The 20,619-nt window shown below is 42.7% G+C and overlaps 2 protein-coding genes across 4 annotated transcripts; both read left to right on the forward strand.

Moving 5' to 3' along the window:
• The first annotated feature begins 40 nt into the window (after positions 1-40).
• mul2 (mitochondrial E3 ubiquitin protein ligase 2) lies at positions 41-6,112 on the forward strand. Of its 3 annotated transcripts, none has more exons than XM_086172831.1 (6): positions 41-89; positions 3,200-3,351; positions 4,344-4,431; positions 4,529-4,649; positions 4,982-5,213; positions 5,338-6,112. In XM_086172831.1, exons 2-6 carry the CDS (start codon positions 3,235-3,237, stop codon positions 5,833-5,835), a joined length of 1,056 nt encoding a protein of 351 aa, XP_086028957.1. In that variant the 5' UTR covers positions 41-89; positions 3,200-3,234; the 3' UTR covers positions 5,836-6,112. The 3 variants fall into 3 exon arrangements, with proteins under 3 accessions (XP_086028957.1, XP_086028958.1, XP_086028959.1); XM_086172832.1 differs by lacking the exon at positions 41-89 and adding an exon at positions 100-361; XM_086172833.1 differs by lacking the exon at positions 41-89 and adding an exon at positions 1,740-1,759.
• Positions 6,113-15,594: 9,482 nt separating this feature from the next.
• Positions 15,595-18,609, forward strand: camk2n2a (calcium/calmodulin-dependent protein kinase II inhibitor 2a). Its single transcript, XM_086172591.1, has 2 exons — positions 15,595-15,992; positions 16,677-18,609. The coding sequence occupies exons 1-2, from the start codon at positions 15,824-15,826 to the stop codon at positions 16,745-16,747; spliced, it is 240 nt and encodes a 79-aa protein (XP_086028717.1). The 5' UTR covers positions 15,595-15,823; the 3' UTR covers positions 16,748-18,609.
• The last annotated feature ends 2,010 nt before the right edge of the window (positions 18,610-20,619 follow it).

Genomic DNA, 20,619 nt, shown 5'->3' on the forward strand with positions numbered 1-20,619 from the left:
ATGCGCCTTAGACCCTCCGAGTCGTAGTGCTGTCGTCACACGACACGTGACCAGAAGTATCGGCGCGTCTATTTCAACCTCTTGAGCAGGTAAACAGAAATGATTTCCAATATCTGACTGCTACCAAATTCTCACTAATAGGTGTTAAAATTGGCAATTATATTAGTCATTGACATCAGGGACAGATTAAATGGGCCGCTGCTATTTTAACGTTATTCCTTGCAACGATAGCTGGTTCACACAGCAGCTCATGTGGGCTAACCATTCTTTCAAAAACCTTAAGTGTTTAATTAATTTATGCTACTGTCAACAGGATGAGTGATATTTTTATTTAAAGAGGAGTTTCAATGGTTGAATATCGGTAAGTTGTCAACGGTTTGCCTTGTCAACGGTTCGTGAACGCCAACTGTCATATAGGCTTTAAGGAACGTTCGATCGAATTTGTTTCTATCTAGTTCGATGCCGTTTGTGTTCACGCAAAAAGCTAAGGTTTAATGTAAGCAAATTCGAGTGCTCACTCTAGGTATATAATCTTTTCTGTGGGTTGTTTGTACATAATTCTGATACTGAACCGTAGGTATGACTTATAGAATAACAGAAAATAACCTCCGAGTATTTCGTCATCTTGCTTTACATTGACCTCATGATCGCAGTTTGACAAATGGAACTTAAGGCGTGATGCAATCCTTATTTAGTTTATATTTTCTGTGTTCACTTAAAAGTATTTTGTAGCTGTAAAACAGCTGCAATATCAACAGATAAATGAGGTGAACCTGCTTTGCTGCATCACCTCATCGCTTTTTTGAAGACTAAAGGAACATTCATATTTTTCCCGAACTTGGAGTTGATTCATAAGGAGTTGATTCAAGTATGAACTCGTGAAAAGTGGGACTGCAACATATCTGAACAGGTGCACCTATACGAGGAAACAAAATATTTCTATGATAGATTTTTGCACAATGATATCCATGTTGATTTCATACACACACATACACACACACACACACACAGTGGGGAGAGCAAATATTTAACACTGCCGATTTTTCAGCTTTTTCCACTTGCAAAGCATTTAGAAGTCTTTAGTTTTTATTAAAGGTACTCTTCAACTGTGAGTGATGGAATTTAAAACAAGAATCCAGAAAAACACATTGTATGATTTTTAAGCAATTCATTTGCAATGAATTTGCTTTTTCTTGCATGACATAAGTTTTTGATACATCAGAACAACAGAACTAAATATTTGGTACAAAAACCTTTGTTGGCAATTACAGAGATCAGACATTTTATTGTAGTTCTTGACCAGGTTAGCACACACTGCAGAAGGGTTTTTCAGCCACTCCCCCATACAGATCTTCTCCAGATACTTCAGGTTTTGGGGCAGTCGTTGGGCAATATGGACTTTCAGCTCCCTCCAAAGATTTTCTTTTGGGTTCAGATCTTGAGACTGGCTTGGCCACTCCAGGACCTTGAGATGCTTCTTCTAGAACCACTCCTTAGTTGCCCTGGCTGTGTGTTTCGGGTCATCGTCATGCTGGAAGACCCAGCCACGACCCATTCTCAAGGCTCTTACTGAGGGAAGGAGGTTGTTGGCCAAGATCTTGACATACATGGCCCCATCCATCCTCCCCTCAATACGGTACAGTCGTCCTGTCCCCTTTGCAGAAAAGCATCCCCAAAGAATGATGTTTCCACCTCCATGCTTCAAACTTGGGATGGTGTTCTTGGGGTTGTACTCCTCCTCCTTCTTCCTCCAATCACAGTAAGTGGAGTTTAGATCAAAAAGCTCTATTTTTGTCTCATCAGACCACATGGCCTTCTTCCATTCCTCCTCTGGATCATCTAGATGGTCAATGGCAAACTTCAGACAGGCCTGGACATGTGCTGGCTTGAGCAAGGGGACCTTGCGTGCGCTGCGGGATTTTAATCCATAACAGTGTAGTGTGTTGCTAATGGTTTTCTTTGAGACTGTGGTCTCAGCTCTCTTCAGGTCATTGACCAGGTCCAGCTGTGCAATTCTGGGCTGATCCCTCACCTTCCTCATGATCATTGTTGCCCCATGAGCTGAGATCTTGCTAGGAGCCCCAGACCAAGGGAGGTTGACCATCATCTTGAACTTCTTCCATTTTCTAATAATTTTGCCAACAGATGTTGCCTTCTCACCAGGCTGTTTGCTTATTGTGCTGTAGGCCATCCCAGCCTTGTGCAGGTCTACAATTTTATACCTGATGCCCTTACACAGCTCTCTGGTCTTGGCCATTGGGGAGAGGTTGGAGTTTGTTTGATTGAATGTATGGACAGGCGTAATGAGTTCAAACTGGTGCAGTTGATAAATGCAATGAGTTGAGAACAGAAGAGCTTCTTAAAGAAGAAACTAATAGGTCTGTGAGAGCTGCAGGTCTTACTGGTTGGTAGGTGATAAAATTCTTATGTCATGCAATCAAATGCAAATTAATTACCGGTAATTTAAAAACATACAATGTGATTTTCTGGATTTTTGTTTTAGATTCTGTCACTCACAGTTGAACATATATATATCAATATATATATCAATATCCATTACGGCTAAAAATCATATTTTCATGATAGGAAATGAACGGATTGGTAGTTTCTTGTCCAATTTCAATAATACAAAAAATAGGCAGAATTTTCGAGAATAAGTGATAAGGAAGGAGACACCAACCCCAACCGGAGTCCATTTACTCCTTTCTTAGGAGTAAATGGAAAGCAGCAAAGAGGAATCCCCTGCTGCAACCTTTTTCATAAGCTGTGAGAGTCCTTCACTGAAATTTGTCTCTGAAAATGTATAATTTTCTCTGTGATCAGTGAAAATCTGACTTTTAAGTGTGGGCTTCAATCAAATATATTTTGGATGGCAGCCCAGTTGCAAGGTTTAGTCTTTTGGAAGAAGTTGTGAATTAGATGGAAACTGAATTAATTGTGAAGTGGAACATAACTTTTCAAGTGCTAAGCCTATTGTTATACTGCAGGCTACATTTAAAGGATTATAGTGTAATAGGTATTAAATTAATCAGCATTTAATCAAACTTGCTATCTGGGCAACAGTGATGTGTAGCTGAAATCTCTTTCTACAGATGTACTAAACAACAATCCAAAAATATTATTTTTGAAAATTAAAACATTGACATTAAAAGTTAGAAACACAGTTGTAATTACTGATTGACTTGTGTTTTCCTTTCAGTACCTAGGCAGGGTAGTGCAGGAGACCCAGAGGGAATGGACGGATTTCCTGTGAAGATCACACAAGCAGTGTGTCTCGGGGCCAGTGTTGCCCTGTCAAGCCTCTGCTACTATCTGTACAGGAAAAGCCGAAAGACAGTAGATAGACTTGATGTGAGTTTCTGGTTATTTTTTCATGTTACATAGCAATAATTATCTTTTCATATGTTTAGAATGTTTTAATTTCATTTTTTTGCTGTCTTAAAAAACTGTGAAGAAATTACATGGGATATGATATCATATTAGCAATCTTCAACTTTCACACACTGTTCCAAAAATGTCTCTGAATAGTAACAATTTATGTTTCCCCTTCTATTGTTCTTGCATGGTGCATTGCTTATCTGATGACACAAGTTCATACTGTGTGTTTGTTCCATGTAAGCCCTAAAATAGTTGATATGGATGATTTGAGAAAAATGAAATTGGGTTAGGGAAAAATATATTGTATTCAATATACAATATTTGTAATATTACATCTTATATTCCTTTATTATTTAAGCTCTGCTTAGGCATGGAAAATTGTATAGTAGCAACACCACACAATCACTTGAGCATGTCAACTGCTTGTTGGCTAATTAAAACATTTTTCAACATTTATAAGTAAACCTACAACTTCACTGTTATGAAATATCAATAATTGTCTTTTATCTTTTTTTTAATTTTTAGTTGTGCATGATACCTTTGCACATTACCCATGATACTTTCGGTACATTGCCTTTTTAGTAGCTGCTTACTAATCAGGTGTCAATATTATATGTAATAAAAGTTTACAATCATTTTTTTTAGGTAATATGCTGAACTTTAGATTGTTTCTAGGTAAGATTTTAGGTCATTTAATTTTTTTGAATGCTGAATGTGATTCATTTACAAAAAGGGAAAATTTATTGTCGAAATAATGTGTTTTAGATGTTTAGAAAAAAATCCCAATACAAGGTCAAAGGGATAGGATAATTTCTCACTTATTGCCCAAAATAATGAGGTGAGTTGATTTGCTTTTCTACTTAGCACGAACACATATGAGAAGACTCCCCTATCCAGGAAATATCTGGCTGTGATTGTTGAAATTCTGAAGCCAGATTCTAATTCTGTGCATGTGTCTTCATCAGGATGCTCCACACTTCAGCATAAATGGAAAACTCAAAAATGTTTTAAAAGTTTCGCCAGAAAGGTGTCTACAATATGCTGTGATAGAAGGTAATGACTGCTTCAATATTTCGAGAGGAAAAACAGCTGATCTGTGTTTGTTGTTTTCTATTACGGTATGTTCCTCTTTATTTGTCTGGATATGCAGGTACTGTTCAACCATTAGGAGAATCTCTGAAAAGTCAGTTCCAAAAAGAAACTGTCGGGGTGTTGCAGAAATTCATGTTGAGAGAACATAAACGGGTTTGGAATGGCATGTCACACACTTGGTGAGCACCTTAATTACATTTGCAGTATTGAATTACAGCAAAGTATGATACTACAGATTGCTTTATTTAAGTATGGATGATATTTAACTGTATTCTTGTGGGTTTTTTGATGGTCAGTTTTAATTCCTTGTAAATGATGAGTTGGTCACCTTTACGATCACGGGACGTTTCAGTCAACTTTATGCAATTTTTTTTATTGGATTTTTTTTCGGTTTTGAACTTAATAATTCTTTCAACTATTATCAAATTCTGTTTTCCAAATCTATTACTCGCAATATCTATATTATAGCTCCGATTCATGAAACATTTGTTTCTCTTCCTGCCTATCACAGGGTTGACAGTGAGCGAGTTTTACACCACAGGTTGAATGCTGTCCCATTTGTGTTAGCTGGATCAGATGAGGCTGCAGTCAAAGTCCTGCTCCCTCTGCAGGCCTCTGGAATGCACATGGAGATCACCCATGAGAAGTTCCACCAGGTCGATTATGGCCTTGGCGATATCTTGGAACAATACCTCAGAGGCGAAAAGCTTAAAGGGCAACTAGAGACAGAAGAGATGCTCAAAGTCAGTCGTCTGAAGAAAAGCTAACACTGTTAATATTGATCAGAATTATTAATTTTCACCTAGTGGTGCATTTAAATGAAGGCTTAATTGTTCATTATTTGTTTTTTGATCCTTTTCTCTACAGGTGGGTACAGCTCTCACAGGTATAGGTGAGCTTGTACTGGACACGGATGGCACCATCAACCTTCAACCTCCTTCCAATGGCTCACAGTACTTTCTGAGCATTGCAGACTTTGACACTCTCAGGGGAGAGCAAGAAGGCACGGCTTCTAACTGGAAAAAACTTGCCATTGTCTTTGCTGTGGTAGGAGCAGCGGTCTTGTTCTGGGTCATTCAGTGCTACTATCACCAGATAAAACTGCGTTGGGAGCAGGAGCAAGCAAGGAAAGAATTTGAGAAACTGCAGGCAGAAGCCAAAAGAGCATATAACACCTCACAGGATGAAGGAGAAGAACACATGGAGAATGCCTGTGTGATTTGCCTGAGCCAACCTAGAAACTGTATCGTACTGGACTGTGGGCATGTGTGTGTCTGCCACAACTGCTATCAAGCCCTTCCACAACGGCAGTGCCCCATATGCAGACAGAACATCAGCAGAGTGTTGCCTCTCTTCTATGCTTGAGACCTCAGGCAGCCTGATCTTGTCAAGCGAAGGCAGTGATAGCACTTTAAATAACGGAATACTGTACTAAATGTGACATGTGGAGAACCTCTTATTAGAACACAATTTGCATATTGACAAAATGCTAATTAGTGTCCACAAGAGAGGTCATGTGAAGTATATTAAAAAAAAAGGGGGATTTTAAGACACTGAAATATAGAATTACGACTGAATGGGCAACGATATATTGATTGGAAGCTGACCTGATTTGGGGATATAAAAGACAACATTGCTAAGATATTTGTGTAAAGTTTTTGACTAATGGCTATAATTGTGTCGAGAACAAGCAGCGAATTCCATATCCAATCATCCATCCATCTTCCCCCACTTATAAGGAGTTGGCTTGTGGGAGCAGCACCCTGAGCAGTGAGGCCCAGACCTCCGTCTCCCCCGCCACATGGTCCAGCTCCTCTGGGGAGACTCCAAGGTGTTCCCAGGCCATCCTGGAGACATAGTCTCTCCAGTGTGTCCCCACGGTCTCCTCCCAGATGGACACGGCCGGAACATATCCTGGGAGGTGTCCAGGAGGCATTCTGACTAGATGCCTGAGTCACCTCATCTGACTCCTCTCCATGTGGAGAAGCAGCGGGTCTACTCCGAGCTCGTCCCGGATGACCGAACTTCTCACCCTATTTCCAAGGGAGAGTCTGGCCACCCTGTGGAGGAAACTCATTTCGGCCGCTTGTGTACGTGATCTCGTTATTCCTTTCACTAACCACAGCTCGTGACCATAGGTGAGGGTGGGAACGTAGATCGAGCGGTAAATTGAGAGCTTCGCCTTCTGGCTCTCCTCCTTCACCATGACAGACCGGTACAAAGTCCGCATCGCTGCAGACACCGCACTGATCCGCCTGTCGATCTCTCTCTCCAACCTCTTCCCCGACCCGGAGTCAGCATTCCAGTTGTTTCTGGTTGAGCACAACGGTCTTGGATTTGAAGGTGCCAATCCTCATCCCGGCCGCTTCACACTCAGCTGCGAACCGTTCCAGTGAGAGCTGGAGATCATGACTCAATGAAGCCAACAGAACCACATCATCTACAAAAATTAGAGACTCCATCCTGCGGCCACCAAACCGGATCCCCTCGACACCCTGGCTGCACCTAGAAATTCTATTGTCCATAAAATTTATGAACAGAATCGGTTGACAAAGGGCAGCCCGACTTACAACTGGCAATGCGGGCCAAGCTCGGACACCGATCATACAGGGACCGAACAGCCTGTATGACGGGTTCGGTACCCCATATCTCCGGAGCACCCCCCGCAGGATTGCTTGCAGGACACGGTTGAATGCCTTCTCCAGATCCACTTCTCCAGATCCGTGTAGACTGGTTGGGCAAACTCCCATGCCCCCTCAAGAATCCTGCCGACGGTAAAGAGCTGGTCCACTTTTCCATGGCCAGGATGAAAACCACACTGCTGCTCCTGGATCCAAGTTTCAACAACCCAACGGACCCTCTTCTCCAGCACCGCCAAATAGACCTTACCAGGGAGGCCGAGGAGTGTGATCCCCTGTAGTTGGAGAACACCCTCAGATCCCTCTTTTTAAAAAGGGGGATCTTCACCTCTGTCTGCCAGTCCAGAGGCACTGTCCCCAACATCCACACAATGCGGCAGAGGCGTGTCAGCCAGGACAGCCCTACTGCATCCAGAGCCTTGAGGAACCCAGGGCCTACAGAAGAGCTTTTTGACTGCTTCAGCAACTTCAACCCAGGAAATAGGTTTCTGCTCCAGAGTCCCATTGGAAAGCATTTCAACGGGGTTGAGGAGGTCTCGGAAGTATTCCTGCCACCGATTTACAATGTTTCGATTTGAGGTCAGCAGTGCCCCGCTCCCACTGTACACAGTGTTGACGGAGCACTGCTTACCCCACCTGAGCCGCCAGACGGTGGACCAGAATATCCTTGATGCCCACTGGAAGTTGTTCTCCATGGTCTCCCCGACTCCTCCCACACCTGAGTTTTTGCCTCGGCAACCACCAAAGCCGCATGCCGCCTGGCCTGCCGGTACCTGTCAGCTGCCTCCAAAGCCCCACAGCCCTGATAGGATTCCTCCAGTTTGACAGCATCCCTCACCGTTGGGAGTCCACCAGCATGTTTGAGGGTTGCCGCCACGCCTGCCGCAGCTATGGTCAAGCCACAGCTATGGTCAAGCCACATATCCCTACCCGTCCCTTCCAATCTACCACCTCTGGGCGACTGTCCACCCCATCACTCAGAGTCCCTGGCTGCCGATCAAACCGGTCTCGGCTCTTCTCGGTCTGCTGGAACGAACCCCCAAACAAGGTCAGAACAGTGGGGTCGCTGCCCATCTTTCACCGTGAGCTGGAAACATACCTTTTCACCAAGCACTACTCTACTAATCGCATTTAGCCCCCAGCTCCCTTGCCAAAAAAACGAAAAAAGGATGAAATGAATGTATGTATGTATATGGTTCTGAGATGGCTATTTGGTTGAGCGGTCACTTCTGACTATTGGTACTTCGGATCTTCGGTGACTGAATAGCACTTCTTGTAAGTCGCTTTGGATAAAAGCGCCTGCCAAATGTAATGTCCCTGTAATGGGGACATTACTGTACATTGCTGTACTGTTACATTACTGTAATGTAATGTAACGGTCTGCGGACTGGACAATGGAAGCATGGAACATGACCCATTTGGATTCAATGTCTCCCGCCTCCCTAAAGACGTGGAACACAATGTGTTTATTGACAAAATGCCCGGAGGATGTACACACTAAACTTAGGACATTTTAGATTTGAAGATCACCTTCAGGACTTGGTGAGGCGCTTACCTGCCTCTGAACATTTCAACAACAGCTGCCACATTAAATGAGTGCCGCTGTATGTTTGAGTAGACTCACGTGTCTCACAGGACTCTCAAGAGGAGACAAATTTATGATTCCTTCCTTTTTTTTCTCCTTCAGCTTAAATGCTTGTTGACAGCACCTGAGGTCTGAAAAGACTTGGGGTGTAGTGAGTCATAAGTCTTAACTATTTCTGCCATCGCTCAACAAGCAATGGAGAGAGACAGAAAATGGTTTACAGTTTGAAAGCAACCTCCATATACAGTTTTTATTTTCTGAAGTAGCACAGGAAGAGGAAATCTAATAGGCGTATGTCTGGTTTTAAGGAGGCGGCAGGGGAGGGCAAGGTGAAGAGTGTCGGTGCAGGGCGGGAAAGGGGGTGAGAAAGGACCAGGTGGCAACTCGGGACCCTCATAAATCTTCCTTGGCAGTCATACTATGACAAATTCTTCATGAGCTCTCAGCAGAATAGCAGCTGCGGCTCTCAGGGAGCAGACTATTGCTGGAGCTCAGGCTGACTTCAGGGCAGGGAAGAAATTGCGTTCTTTATTTGGCCATTCCTGTTTAATTAAATGTCTTAGTTAAACAGATAAAAAGACATTACACAAATGGAGTGAGAGGAGTTGTCACATGGGAAAAGTAAGAAGAAAGAAATAAACATTTACATGTGTCACAACATTCTAATGGCTTTTTTTTATATTAGTTAGTCAATCACCAAATCCAGGTCACTTTTCCCCAATTTTAGGACATTTCCTTCTAATTTTCAGATGAGGATTTTTAAGGTAATTTCTTGCTCACTTTTCAGTAACTGAGCATTATGATAGCTCCCTCCAACCAACCCCTCCTATGGGATCTTTATTAACCTTTTTAAAAAAAAAAAATTCTTTTACATTTAGTATATATTTGTTGACATTCATTTTTCAGATTTCTTTATTTTTTTGGGGGGGGCACGGCATAACACAGATCACTTCAATTATCACAAATTTGTAGGATATTCTGCTGCTTTTAAAAGCAATTAATTGTCAATTTTCTCACTGAGTTCTTCTATGACTAGAAAAAAAAAATTAAGGAACAAAAGTGGACATATAGAATGAAATTACAATTATGATATCAAGAACAGCATCACATATATTTATTCACAAAACTTTAGTACGCGTTCTGTACGAGTTTATAAAATGGTGCTGGCACTGCTACCACTAGGTGTCCATCTTTGTTCACATGAGATGGTGAAACTCAAGCCATTCTGGCAATGACTCAGTGGGTGCTTTCCTAGTCACATGTAATTAATGTACAATACAAAATCCTGTTAAATCATGTCTGATGGCTGTCAAACAATTCAGATGATATGATCATGCTCTAATAGGCAGTAACTTAATGGATGTAGACTCTAATTAGAGATGATGAGGGAGCAGATAGTGGTGATCCTGTGAAGTAGAATCTAGCATTACACTTAAAAGCATGAAAGTTTTAGTTTTGAAGAAACCGCCTGAAATATGGACCCCAAAGCAGACTCTGAATCCTTTTTGTGTATTTGGTTGCAATAGAAAAAACCTTAACAGGCAAAGTGGAGGTGCTGTATCTCAGGAGAGAGACCCACTGTAGCATCCCATCGTTTGTATTGCCAATTACTGCTGTCACCCATCTGTTTTGGGCATGCAGTGAAACGCAGGATCCGCTGACCTACTTTTCAACAGGAGCGTGACTCCAGAGCTTCTTCACTTGTCAACAAACCAGAGTGCTCCATCCCTGAGAAGAGGGAGAAAAGCCTGCTTTATGGGGAAATTTACACAGATTGGGTACAGCTGCTTTTCTGTTTGACCCCTTAAGTTAGAGCTGATTACACTGTTATTGCCACAATTGTTAACAGAGCATTCTTCTAAATGAGGATGTAGTGACTCACCACTGAAGACAGACAAGAGTATCGATATTGTTAATAGTATATAAGGTTACAGCTGTGACACCTGCTGAACAAATAGATCCAGAAATTAGAGAAAAAAAAAAAACACATTATTTTAGGATTCTTGGAAAGAGTAGGCTCATGATTTGTTGTTTTATAAGCTATATATATAGGTTATATTTATAAAAAATGTCCATTTTGTAACCAACTGCTTTTCTTTTAATGCATTTATTCAGAAAACACAAAACCTCCCAAATGACATATAGTTACACAAAGCTGCGTTGTGTTTTACAAGCCAAGGGGTTTAACAAAAGTGTCAGTTTTAGTAGTTGTCTGACCATAATTTTTTAGAGCCTAGAGCGAGGATTAAATGTAAGCAGTTGGCCAAAGTCTGGATATAACTTAAAAATACATAGATCTTATTTCATTTTAGGGATTATTGAGGGTCTCCAACTTCCTGAATATATGTTGTTTGTGTGAAAGATAGTTAGTTCATGAGTGGGGGGGCTTTCGATAACCTACCTGGGTCGACAACCTTTACTCTTCCTGTTTTCTGTCTCACTCTTTCCAAGAGGACATCTCCATATATCAAAGGAACAGGGACTTTCTTGCTGTGAGGCAGAAGCGCTAACCACTGTGCCACTGGGCTTATAAATAACTTAAAATGTGGTTTAATAACATTTATTTCCTTCATACAGCATCTGTCCTTTTTTGTCACTTGTGTTGAGCTGCTTTGTGACAGCAGCTGAACGCTAAAGATGACAGTGAGGTGACAGTTCCTGTGCAGGGTGTGATCGCTAAAAAGTCCCTGAATCTGCTCTGTATTTTGATTATACTGTATCCAACTAGGGTGGCACGGTGGCGCAGTATTTAGCGCTTTGGTTCAATTCTGACGGGGACTTTTCTGTGTGGAGTTTGCATGTTCTCCCCGTGTCAGCGTGGGTTTCCTCCAGTTCTCGGGTTTCCTCCCACAGTCCATTGGGAAAATTGCACCAAAAGAGTGAGTGAGTGAGTGAGTGAATGTTGTCTGTTATTGTATCATTGACTGGCCAGTCTAGGGTGTAACCTGCCTCTTGCCCGATGACAGCTGGGATGGACTCCAGCACCCCCTGCAACCCTGAGTGCAGGATAAGCGGTAAAAGATGATGCTTGACCAAAGGAATAGTGCTCAACAATATGAATAACACACCTTTGGCTTTGAGTACAGCAGTACTCTGCAACTCTGTTGCTTCATCATGCTTCTCTGTCTCATCTGTCCTCAGTGGCTCATTGGGTGTAGCTCTGCCATTGTACCCAAAAATATTTGGAGCCAAAAACCCTTTGAACATACCGGACATGCACTCATGCATGTTTGCACACAAACACAATACTATCTATTGATTAATAAATTCCATCTGTTGTATTTTCAGTTGCTCTGTAAAGTATACCTCCTCACACTAAGAATTACTCAAGGCTTAGACTCGTAGTATTGGTCCGGCCTCTCAACTATGCTCATTATTGGTGCTTTTCCTGAACTTGAGTTCCTCGGGGACAACCAGGGTGTGAAGATGCAATACAGAGTGTGTGTACAAATCCAGTGGTGGTCTGTCTGCTCAAAGAGAGAGAAGGGTGATGAGGTGGTGACTCAGCATGCTAGTGATACATTTGTAATTGGAAGCAGTGCTTCAAGAGCACTCACACACATTTCACAAGGGTGGACACCCTCATCAGAGATCTTCTGAGTGAGTGAGCCAGATCATTAAGACCTGCTGCAAGATAAAGATGAAGAGGGAGAAAAGAGCAGGAGGGACACAAAGGAGAAATCACAGCCTGGACCCCAAGAAAGATCAATTTAACAAAAGGTGGGAAAACAACTGATGAGGAGTCACTGGATTTAGGTGTGCGTGTCCTGACATTATGTACCACAGACCAAAATATGCAGGGAGCAGTGACGTGCAGTGAGTAGAGGCAGGGGAGGCCGGGCCTTACCTGTCACCATGGAAAGAAAAAAATGTAAAATGAAAAAAGAAATTAAATGGTTATATTTATTCAGTGATTTGTACTATAAAATTATTTTCCACATAACTTCACCATTTTTAGCTTTTTTTTTCAAAAGCGCTCAAAAAAAATTCACATTTATCGTTCAAATATGAAGAAGAGATGTGCGGCGACAGAGCAACCAGCTGAGCCCCCTATGGATTGCACGATGATTATGCTAACTGTGCTGGCATGCTATGCACTGAGACCGTATCCGTTTCTCTGTGTATGTCACGATTAAAATTAGTATGGACTTCAGACAAAAATAAAGGTAAGAGATGATAATGTTTTTTTTTTAAATATGTTTTTTTTCTATGCCACAGTTTGTATATGTAAAGAATGCTGATATGATATTTTAAACAAAACACGTCAACTGTTGCCAATAAAATAGTGAATAAGCTGCTCTGTAGGGTTCATATGTTTGTAAGTCTGACTGTGATGACGTCAGTGCCTCACCAGCCATGAACCTCAGTGCACGTCACTGGCAGGGAGGCATTGGGTTATCCGGAGCAGATGCAAATAAAAGAGCTCCATCTTTCCACCATAAATTAAGAGCATGAGAAAGCAACTGGCACCGTGCAGGGCAGCAGGTTAGATATTTCACCATGTATTATATGTCTGTCACTGAGATCTTTAAAATCTTTGTAAAATCTTTGTCCATTGTTTCAATGCAAAGCATGAATAAACTTAAATGTTGATTGACCAAAGGGACCTCCTGGGGGGAATCCTGTGAGGAGGTGCTCCGAGAGTATGGGGTGCCAAATCCTGTCATACGGGCTTTTGGGTCCTTGTATGATCTGTGTCAGAACATGGTCTGCATTGCCGGTTCTAAGTCTGACTCGTTTCAAGGGATGGTTGGACTCCGCCGGGGCTGTGCTTTGTCACCGCTTCTGTTCATAACTTTAATGGACAGAATTTCTAGGCGCGGCCAGGATGTTGGGAGGATCCGGGTTGGTGACCTCAGGGTTGGGTCTCTGCTTTATGGGGATGGTGTGGTTCTGTTTACTTCATCGGACATTTTCCAGCTCTTACTGGCGGGACCAAATGTGAAGTGGCTGGGATGAGGATCACCACCTCCAAATCCAAGACCATGGTTCTCAGCCAGAAACAGGTGGAATGCCCACTCCGGGTTGGGGAGGAGGTTTTGCCCCGAATTGAGAAGTTCAGGTATCTCGGGATCTTGTTCATGAGCGAGGGAAGGATGAAACAGGAGATCGACAGGTGGATCGCTGCGGTGCCAGCAGTGATGTGGACTCTGCACCAGTCTGTCCTGGTCAAGAAGGACCTGAGCCAAAAGGCAAAGCTCTCAATTTACTGATCGATCTACGTTGCTACCCTCACCTATTGTCACGGGCTATGGGTTGTGTCCTTGAGAGCAAGGTCACTGAATCAAGCGGCCGAAATGAGCTTTTTCCGCAAGGTGTCCCGGGCTCTTCCTTTGAGATATAGGCTCAGTACAAAGTCACTGCTCCTCCAAATGGAGAGCAGTCAGATAAGGTGGCTTGGGCATCTGGTTAGGATGCCTCCTGGACGCCTCCCTGGTGAGGTGTTACGGGCATGTCCAGCCGAGAAGAGGCTCCAGGGAAGATCCAGGACACTCTGACATAGTCTTGTCCAGAGACGCCTTGGGATCCCCTGGAAGAGCTGGAACAAGTGGCCAGGGAGAGAGAAGTCTTGGCCTCTGCTTCAGCTGCTGCCCTGGGAACCGATCCTGGATAAACTGTCGACATTGGTTGGATGGCTGGATGGTGGGACATATGAGCTATAACAAAGCTTAAACAATTCATGAATATGATTTTGAGGCAAAAGTCTGCAGGAAAGGTGCAATTGGCGCAATTGTAAAATCTGTCTGCCACTTTAGCACCATGGACAGCACCGAGGATTTATCCAGACCCACCACAGTTAATGGTGTTATTGCTATGAAACAACAATAGACCGGGAACAAAGCTGCCAACTCACCCAGATCCTCAAAACAGATTGTGGTTTGGAATGCAGAATCTGGATGTGAGGAGAATGCAGATAAATGTTCTGCATAGCAATAAAGCCTCTCATGTCATCCATCTTGATCTTCTGGGTAATATTAGCTTTTAATGTTTAAATACATCACTACATAATGACCAGAACACTATAGGAGTCTCTCAGCTCCAAGTACGTTCTTGCCTCCCAAGTTGCAAATTCGAGCCTAAACGACAAAGGAGTTCTCTAACTCAGAATCATGAGATGCCCCCAAAGGTCATTGTAGCCGCAAAGGATTCTGGGGTTCCGCTTGCCAGTTTCCCCACCACGCGCTATAATATACCTGCGTGAGCTGAAATGTGATGATTCATTGTATGGAAACGGTCCAGTAAGTGAATGCGTCTACAAGGGTATGACTATTTTGCAAACTCAGGAAGATTTTGTCCATCACATGTCAGGGTAGGGACAGTCCCTTCACTTTCATTCAGGAAAAAGGAAAAACGGTCAATCCTGTTCTTATAGTGAAACTCCCTGAGAGTAAACTTTTTGTTTCATATTTCAAAAAATTCCTTGGGAGATGAGAAAAAAATGTGCATTATTTAAAGTATTGTACGCTATTTCCGAATGTGACATCACGAATCCGAGCAGATAAGAGAAAGTATACAAACATACAAACATCACGCAAGCATTTCAAAAATGTGTTATTTTGATTAGACTTGGGCAAAATAAACCCTATACATATAGTCCAATTCCCCTTAAAAAAATTGCCCCATTGCTGCTGAAATGCCCAACAATTCATATTCTCGCCTGTTGGTGTCGCTCTCGATCCTCCACCGCATGGAGTCCCCCGCCACACACACACACACACACACACACACACACACACACACACACACAGTCGAATGGATGACTTCACCGTTCTGCCTGGGTTTCCTTTATGATCCCGGGATCTACCTCTTCCTCCAGCAGACATCAGCCGGCAGCGCAAGCGTACATACGCTCCCTCCTTCCCTCCCTCCCTCCTTCTTGGCCCCGCAGCTGCAGCGTCCAGGACGACAGTGACTCCCGGAAGTCCCAGGCTGGCAAACGCACTTTCTCGTCCTCACCGTCAGCCAGCCTCACATTCGGAGCGGGGGGAGATCCCAGCGCGAAGAGAAGCGAAACACCGCCGCTCGGACGAATCGGATCTAAGGTTGCGCTTGAACCCCACGGAGGAAGACTTCCCTTTGTTACCTTCCTTTCATCCACACGCCGGTGATCCCTCCGCGGTGCGCCACCATGTCCGAGGTGTTGCCTTACAACGAGGGGAAAATGAGTGGCTACGGGGCAGACAGCGAGGTCAGTCAGATGTCCTTTAGCTGCGGACTGCAGGACACAAGCGCCTTTTTCGCCGCGTCGCAGGCGAAAAGACCCCCAAAGCTCGGGCAGATCGGCAGAGCCAAACGAGGTAAAAACACGGCGCCAAAATGACTGATAGACGTGACGCGCAAACAGTCGATTCAGACACGCAACGGGGAATGGATTTTATTTAACTGTTGCTTTCTTTCTTTCTTGCTTTTTTTCCCCCCATTTATATTCATCTTTATTGATTTTATTGGTATGCACGATTTAGAATACCCACCCGCGTTATTATTCAATTTCCTTCGCCCGGTTCTATTTTGTCGCACATTCGCTCTGTTTACATGACATATAATCCCCGTGGAAGGACACACCCCACGCTGCACCCGGTTAAAAAAAAATAAAATTAAAAAAAGAGAGAAGAGGGTAGGGGGGTTTTGCTCGTTGCTAAAACTAGGATGTTTTTCAGTGCGCGGAAGGTTTATTTATTCCATTATTATTGTTATTGTTGTTGTTGCTGTCGTTCACCTGCGACCTCAGCACTCAGATCGACTCCCTTTGTTACCAGACGTGCACCTTCTCACATGTTAATTTCCGTTTTTTAATCATTTATTTATCCCGAAATTTAAGACGGGGGGTGGGGGGGTTCGTTGAGGTTCAAAACCGTGACCCCTCCCCCCCTCTCCCCCGGAACGGGACTTAATAGAAATGTCATCATTTGTTTCTGCTGCCAGATGGATCGAGTAAATATCTCTCCCTCCCCTCCTCCTTTCCTCCTCCTCCTCCTCCACAGTGGTCATCGAGGACGACCGAATAGACGAGGTCCTGAAGGGGATGACAGACAAGTCACCGCCCGGCGTTTAAAACGTGAACGTGGCCTTTGCAGACTTTTTTAATTTCGATCACCGATTTGAAGCACTTGTCGGCTGTGCATGTTCGAGGATTGCTGGAGAAATCGACGACACGGAGTGAGGATTGGGATGAGAGGGGGATATAAAGATATATATGAATGAATATATATATTTGAGGAGGGGGGAAATGGAAATGTTAAAGGCGAAGAAGGGTAAATGGGAGAAGGCTGGATAGAGCCACAGAAGGGAGGTGGGGAGAGGGGAGCGAGAAGGAGATAACAGAGGAAGGAAGTGTGTGTGATAAGAGAACGACTTTGGAAAAGACCAAGATTTTATTATGGGATTGCTGGCAATTCTCCAAACGACTCCCTATTTTAACTACCGCCGCGCAGCGCGGCGTTGAGATGGCGGACTCTGCTCTGTGTCTCAACCTCTGCTTACTCTAACGATGGATGAACTTTTCATCATTTCGCAACCATCTCAGTTTTCCTTTGCTTAGATCTATTTTATTTTTTTTCCCCGAAAGCTCTGTAAGCAACAAAATACCGCAAGTGGAGGCTGAAGCTTAATCCCAGCCCGATTTCAATAAATTGTACAGTAGGTAGACAGAGCTTTCAGACACCTCCCTCCTCCTCCTTTAGGCTTTGCTTTGTTGATTCTGTCAGCGATGGTGCATTCAAGGGAGCTGTCCTTTCAGCACTGGTCCATTGCATTCCTGTTGCTGCTGCCGCCGCTTTTTAAAGAGAAGAGAAGAAGAAAACCAGACCAACCAAACTCTAGTCTGCCCGCCGTAGGAGACCAGATTGTATGTAAAAACATATATCCGAGGATGGTGCAAAGTTAATATTTTCTGTGGTGGACCCCCCCCCCCCCCCTGCCCCCCGCTCTTCTCCGCTCCCCTTTGGAAACAAAAACAGCATTAGATCACAGTTTAAACAGAAACACAGACTCCTTCTTCCTCAGGCGTCAATGGTTAAACTTGCAGGTTGGCACCGACATGTAGCTGAGTTACTCCTGCTTACACCCCCCTCCCCCCCCAAGCCCCCTCTTCTTCTCTTTTCGCATTAACAAATGTCAAATATCTACAGGCCAGCAGAGACGTGGAGATTATAGTAAATATTTTAAATACTAGTCTATAATTTGGATATTTTCATTTTTGCAATTATTCATGTTTCGTCTTCTATAGATTGAAAGTTCTCACCATCTCCTTGCATGAATTTTCACTCCGGTGCCAACACAGGTGCCACCACTCTTACCCCGGCACGCTTCTTTTTAAACAAAAGTCATATTTGTATTTTTATATCGAAATATTTGTTATTTAAATGATATGCTAGTCTATCGTCTTACAGTTCATCAACAAGAATATTTCTACTTCAGAGAGGATATACAGAGTGGGATTAGGTTTCATATAGGTGAAGCCAAGGTTTCTGTCGACTGGTCTCACTCTATATCAAAGGTTGAAGGTTTTTTTAAAGACTTACTGAATGTGTCTGGGGTTTTTGCACACATCAATGTTCAACTATTAGTAAGAAATCGTATACTGTGACTTGAGCTTCGTTGATGAATTTGTTAGAAAATGGCAGTTTTAGAGTATATTGCACTGTTTACGAGTATCTTCAAATAACACGTTGTTATTTGACCGATTTTGAACATTACAGTTTTCTTTTTTATTTTCTTTATTTTGTACCATTATTTCAATGAAACTGGATATGGTTTGTTGTGCATGGAACCTTAATATTTTCAATAACGAAACATCGTTTTATGAAGCAAAAAATCAACAAAAATGTCATGACATTCTAAGAATGAGTCATTGTATATTATGATGCCATTTTCACTGTATTTGGTGAATTAATAAATGGTGAAAGAAAATGGAAATATAATTCCGGCTTGGCCTTTCTACCACAATTCAAGTATCAATTAAGAATGATGAAAAATGGTTGAACATTTCAGTGGCTGTGCTTCTATTATGATTTAGAAAAGATCACACGACCACACAACCTATAAACTAGACAAAGACATACACAGACATCCGCACACGCATGCATGCAGACATTTGCAGCATAAGATGCAAAAAGGCCTTAAATATATTCTAGAGCAGCTGGACTACACTTCCATAGCTTCGACATAAAAATCTGATCATTTTTAGAAATTTCACCACTGTTGGATGATTGAAGCTATATTCTATTCTATTCTAATTAAAGAACACTGACAAGCCAGTGATACACCTGTTAAGCTGTTAAACTGCTCTGTGCTGGCCTTAACCAGTCTCTCCATCAAAACAAAGACTCCCGTGGAGACACAAATGACTGCACTGCAGTCTCTCATATTAAGGCTAAAGGTATGTCTGCACTGACATCATTTCTTCTAAGTTCAACGAACGATGATAAGTATATTGTATGGAATGACTGGACAACTATAAGTCAATTGGTATATCAAGAATTCAGTCAAAAAGCCAGCTGGAGTGCTGAATACTGTTCTACACTGTTTTCAATTATTGTCAATGGTGTAATGTTTCAAGTGACATAAAATCTGTTTGAACCAACACAACACCAATAAAGACATAGAAAAATAAAAAATATGGTAATTACAGAATAATGTCTTTTATTTATCCTGCAGAGGTGACTACAACAGCAACATACAAACACTGCACTGCACTGCACTTTCATGGAACCCCACTCAAATAACAAAACGGCAAAAGAGTGCCATTAATTCGAAAGAGCATATTGCCATCAGGACGATTATTGACTGCACTGTACCACACCGAATGAACACACTGTGCTATTGATCATGTTGTTTTGGTGTGTGTGAGTGACTGTCTGACGCCATGCACAAATACGTCTCTCACAGATATGGGCGGTCCTGAAAGGCCGGAACCAGAACGACATATATGGTCAGATCTATTGCTGTCAGTTCGACTGCAATTCATCCCCGTGGTTTCACAATTTTGACAGTGGTTAAGGGACTGTGACGTCAAATCCGGTCAGATCCTGTGCCTGCTAGTGCAGCCCTGTTTATTTGTTTGTGCAGCCATTCTTCCCAGGTGATTTGTGAGATATTTAAGATCACTTTTCATAAAACCATTATAAGATAGCACAATTCCCCAAATTGTCTTGTACTGGTCACAGTGGCCATATGACATTCCTCCACAACAATTTTAGCTAATATTCCTCATGAACCTCAAATGATAACACTTCTTGTTTTCATGGTCACATATTAAAATGATACCATATAGTCATTAATTACATGAACATCAACGCTTCATCGAGGGTTCAGGAACATGATAAAAAGATGAATACCAATATCTGAGCTTTCCTGGGCTACATTTTACACTGTCATATCTGTTCCATGCAGCATATAGGATTATCACATCTTCTAAGTTCATTAGCTTCAAGTTTAAATGTGTGAAAAACAAACATTTGATGGTCAAAGATGCACAATCAAGTTGTCATTCCTCATAACCTCCTCCCTAGAGAAACTGAGCTGTGCGTTTCCAATTCTTTTGGAGGCCATTCTTGCAGCTAAGACTTTTTGGGCTTCCTTTTGGAATTTGCTGGAGCAATAGATGTAGTTCAAGCTCTTTGAAAGTCCTGACCCGACTGTCAGCCATACAGAGGTCAAAGCAGACATATCATGCATGCTTTGCAAATGGATAGTCAGTGTGTACCCAAGTTAACACAGAGGCAATTGTGACAAATATGATGCTATTTTCAAACCAACACAACACTGAGGCAGGGGGGTCATACAACTGTAAACATTCAGTGCTTTTGTACTTCTATCTGTCAAATGCACACGTCCTTAAAGCTTAAGGCACACAACTTTCAACCAGGTGGTTCAAACTGAGTGTCTGTGGTGGCAGCAGAGCTTTCATCTGATCCCATTTTTGCC

The sequence above is a fragment of the Fistularia commersonii genome, chromosome 25 (assembly GCF_037954325.1).
Source record: "Fistularia commersonii isolate RoL2024-O1a breed Wild chromosome 25, RoL_Fcom_v1.0, whole genome shotgun sequence".
Lineage (NCBI taxonomy): Eukaryota > Metazoa > Chordata > Actinopteri > Syngnathiformes > Fistulariidae > Fistularia > Fistularia commersonii.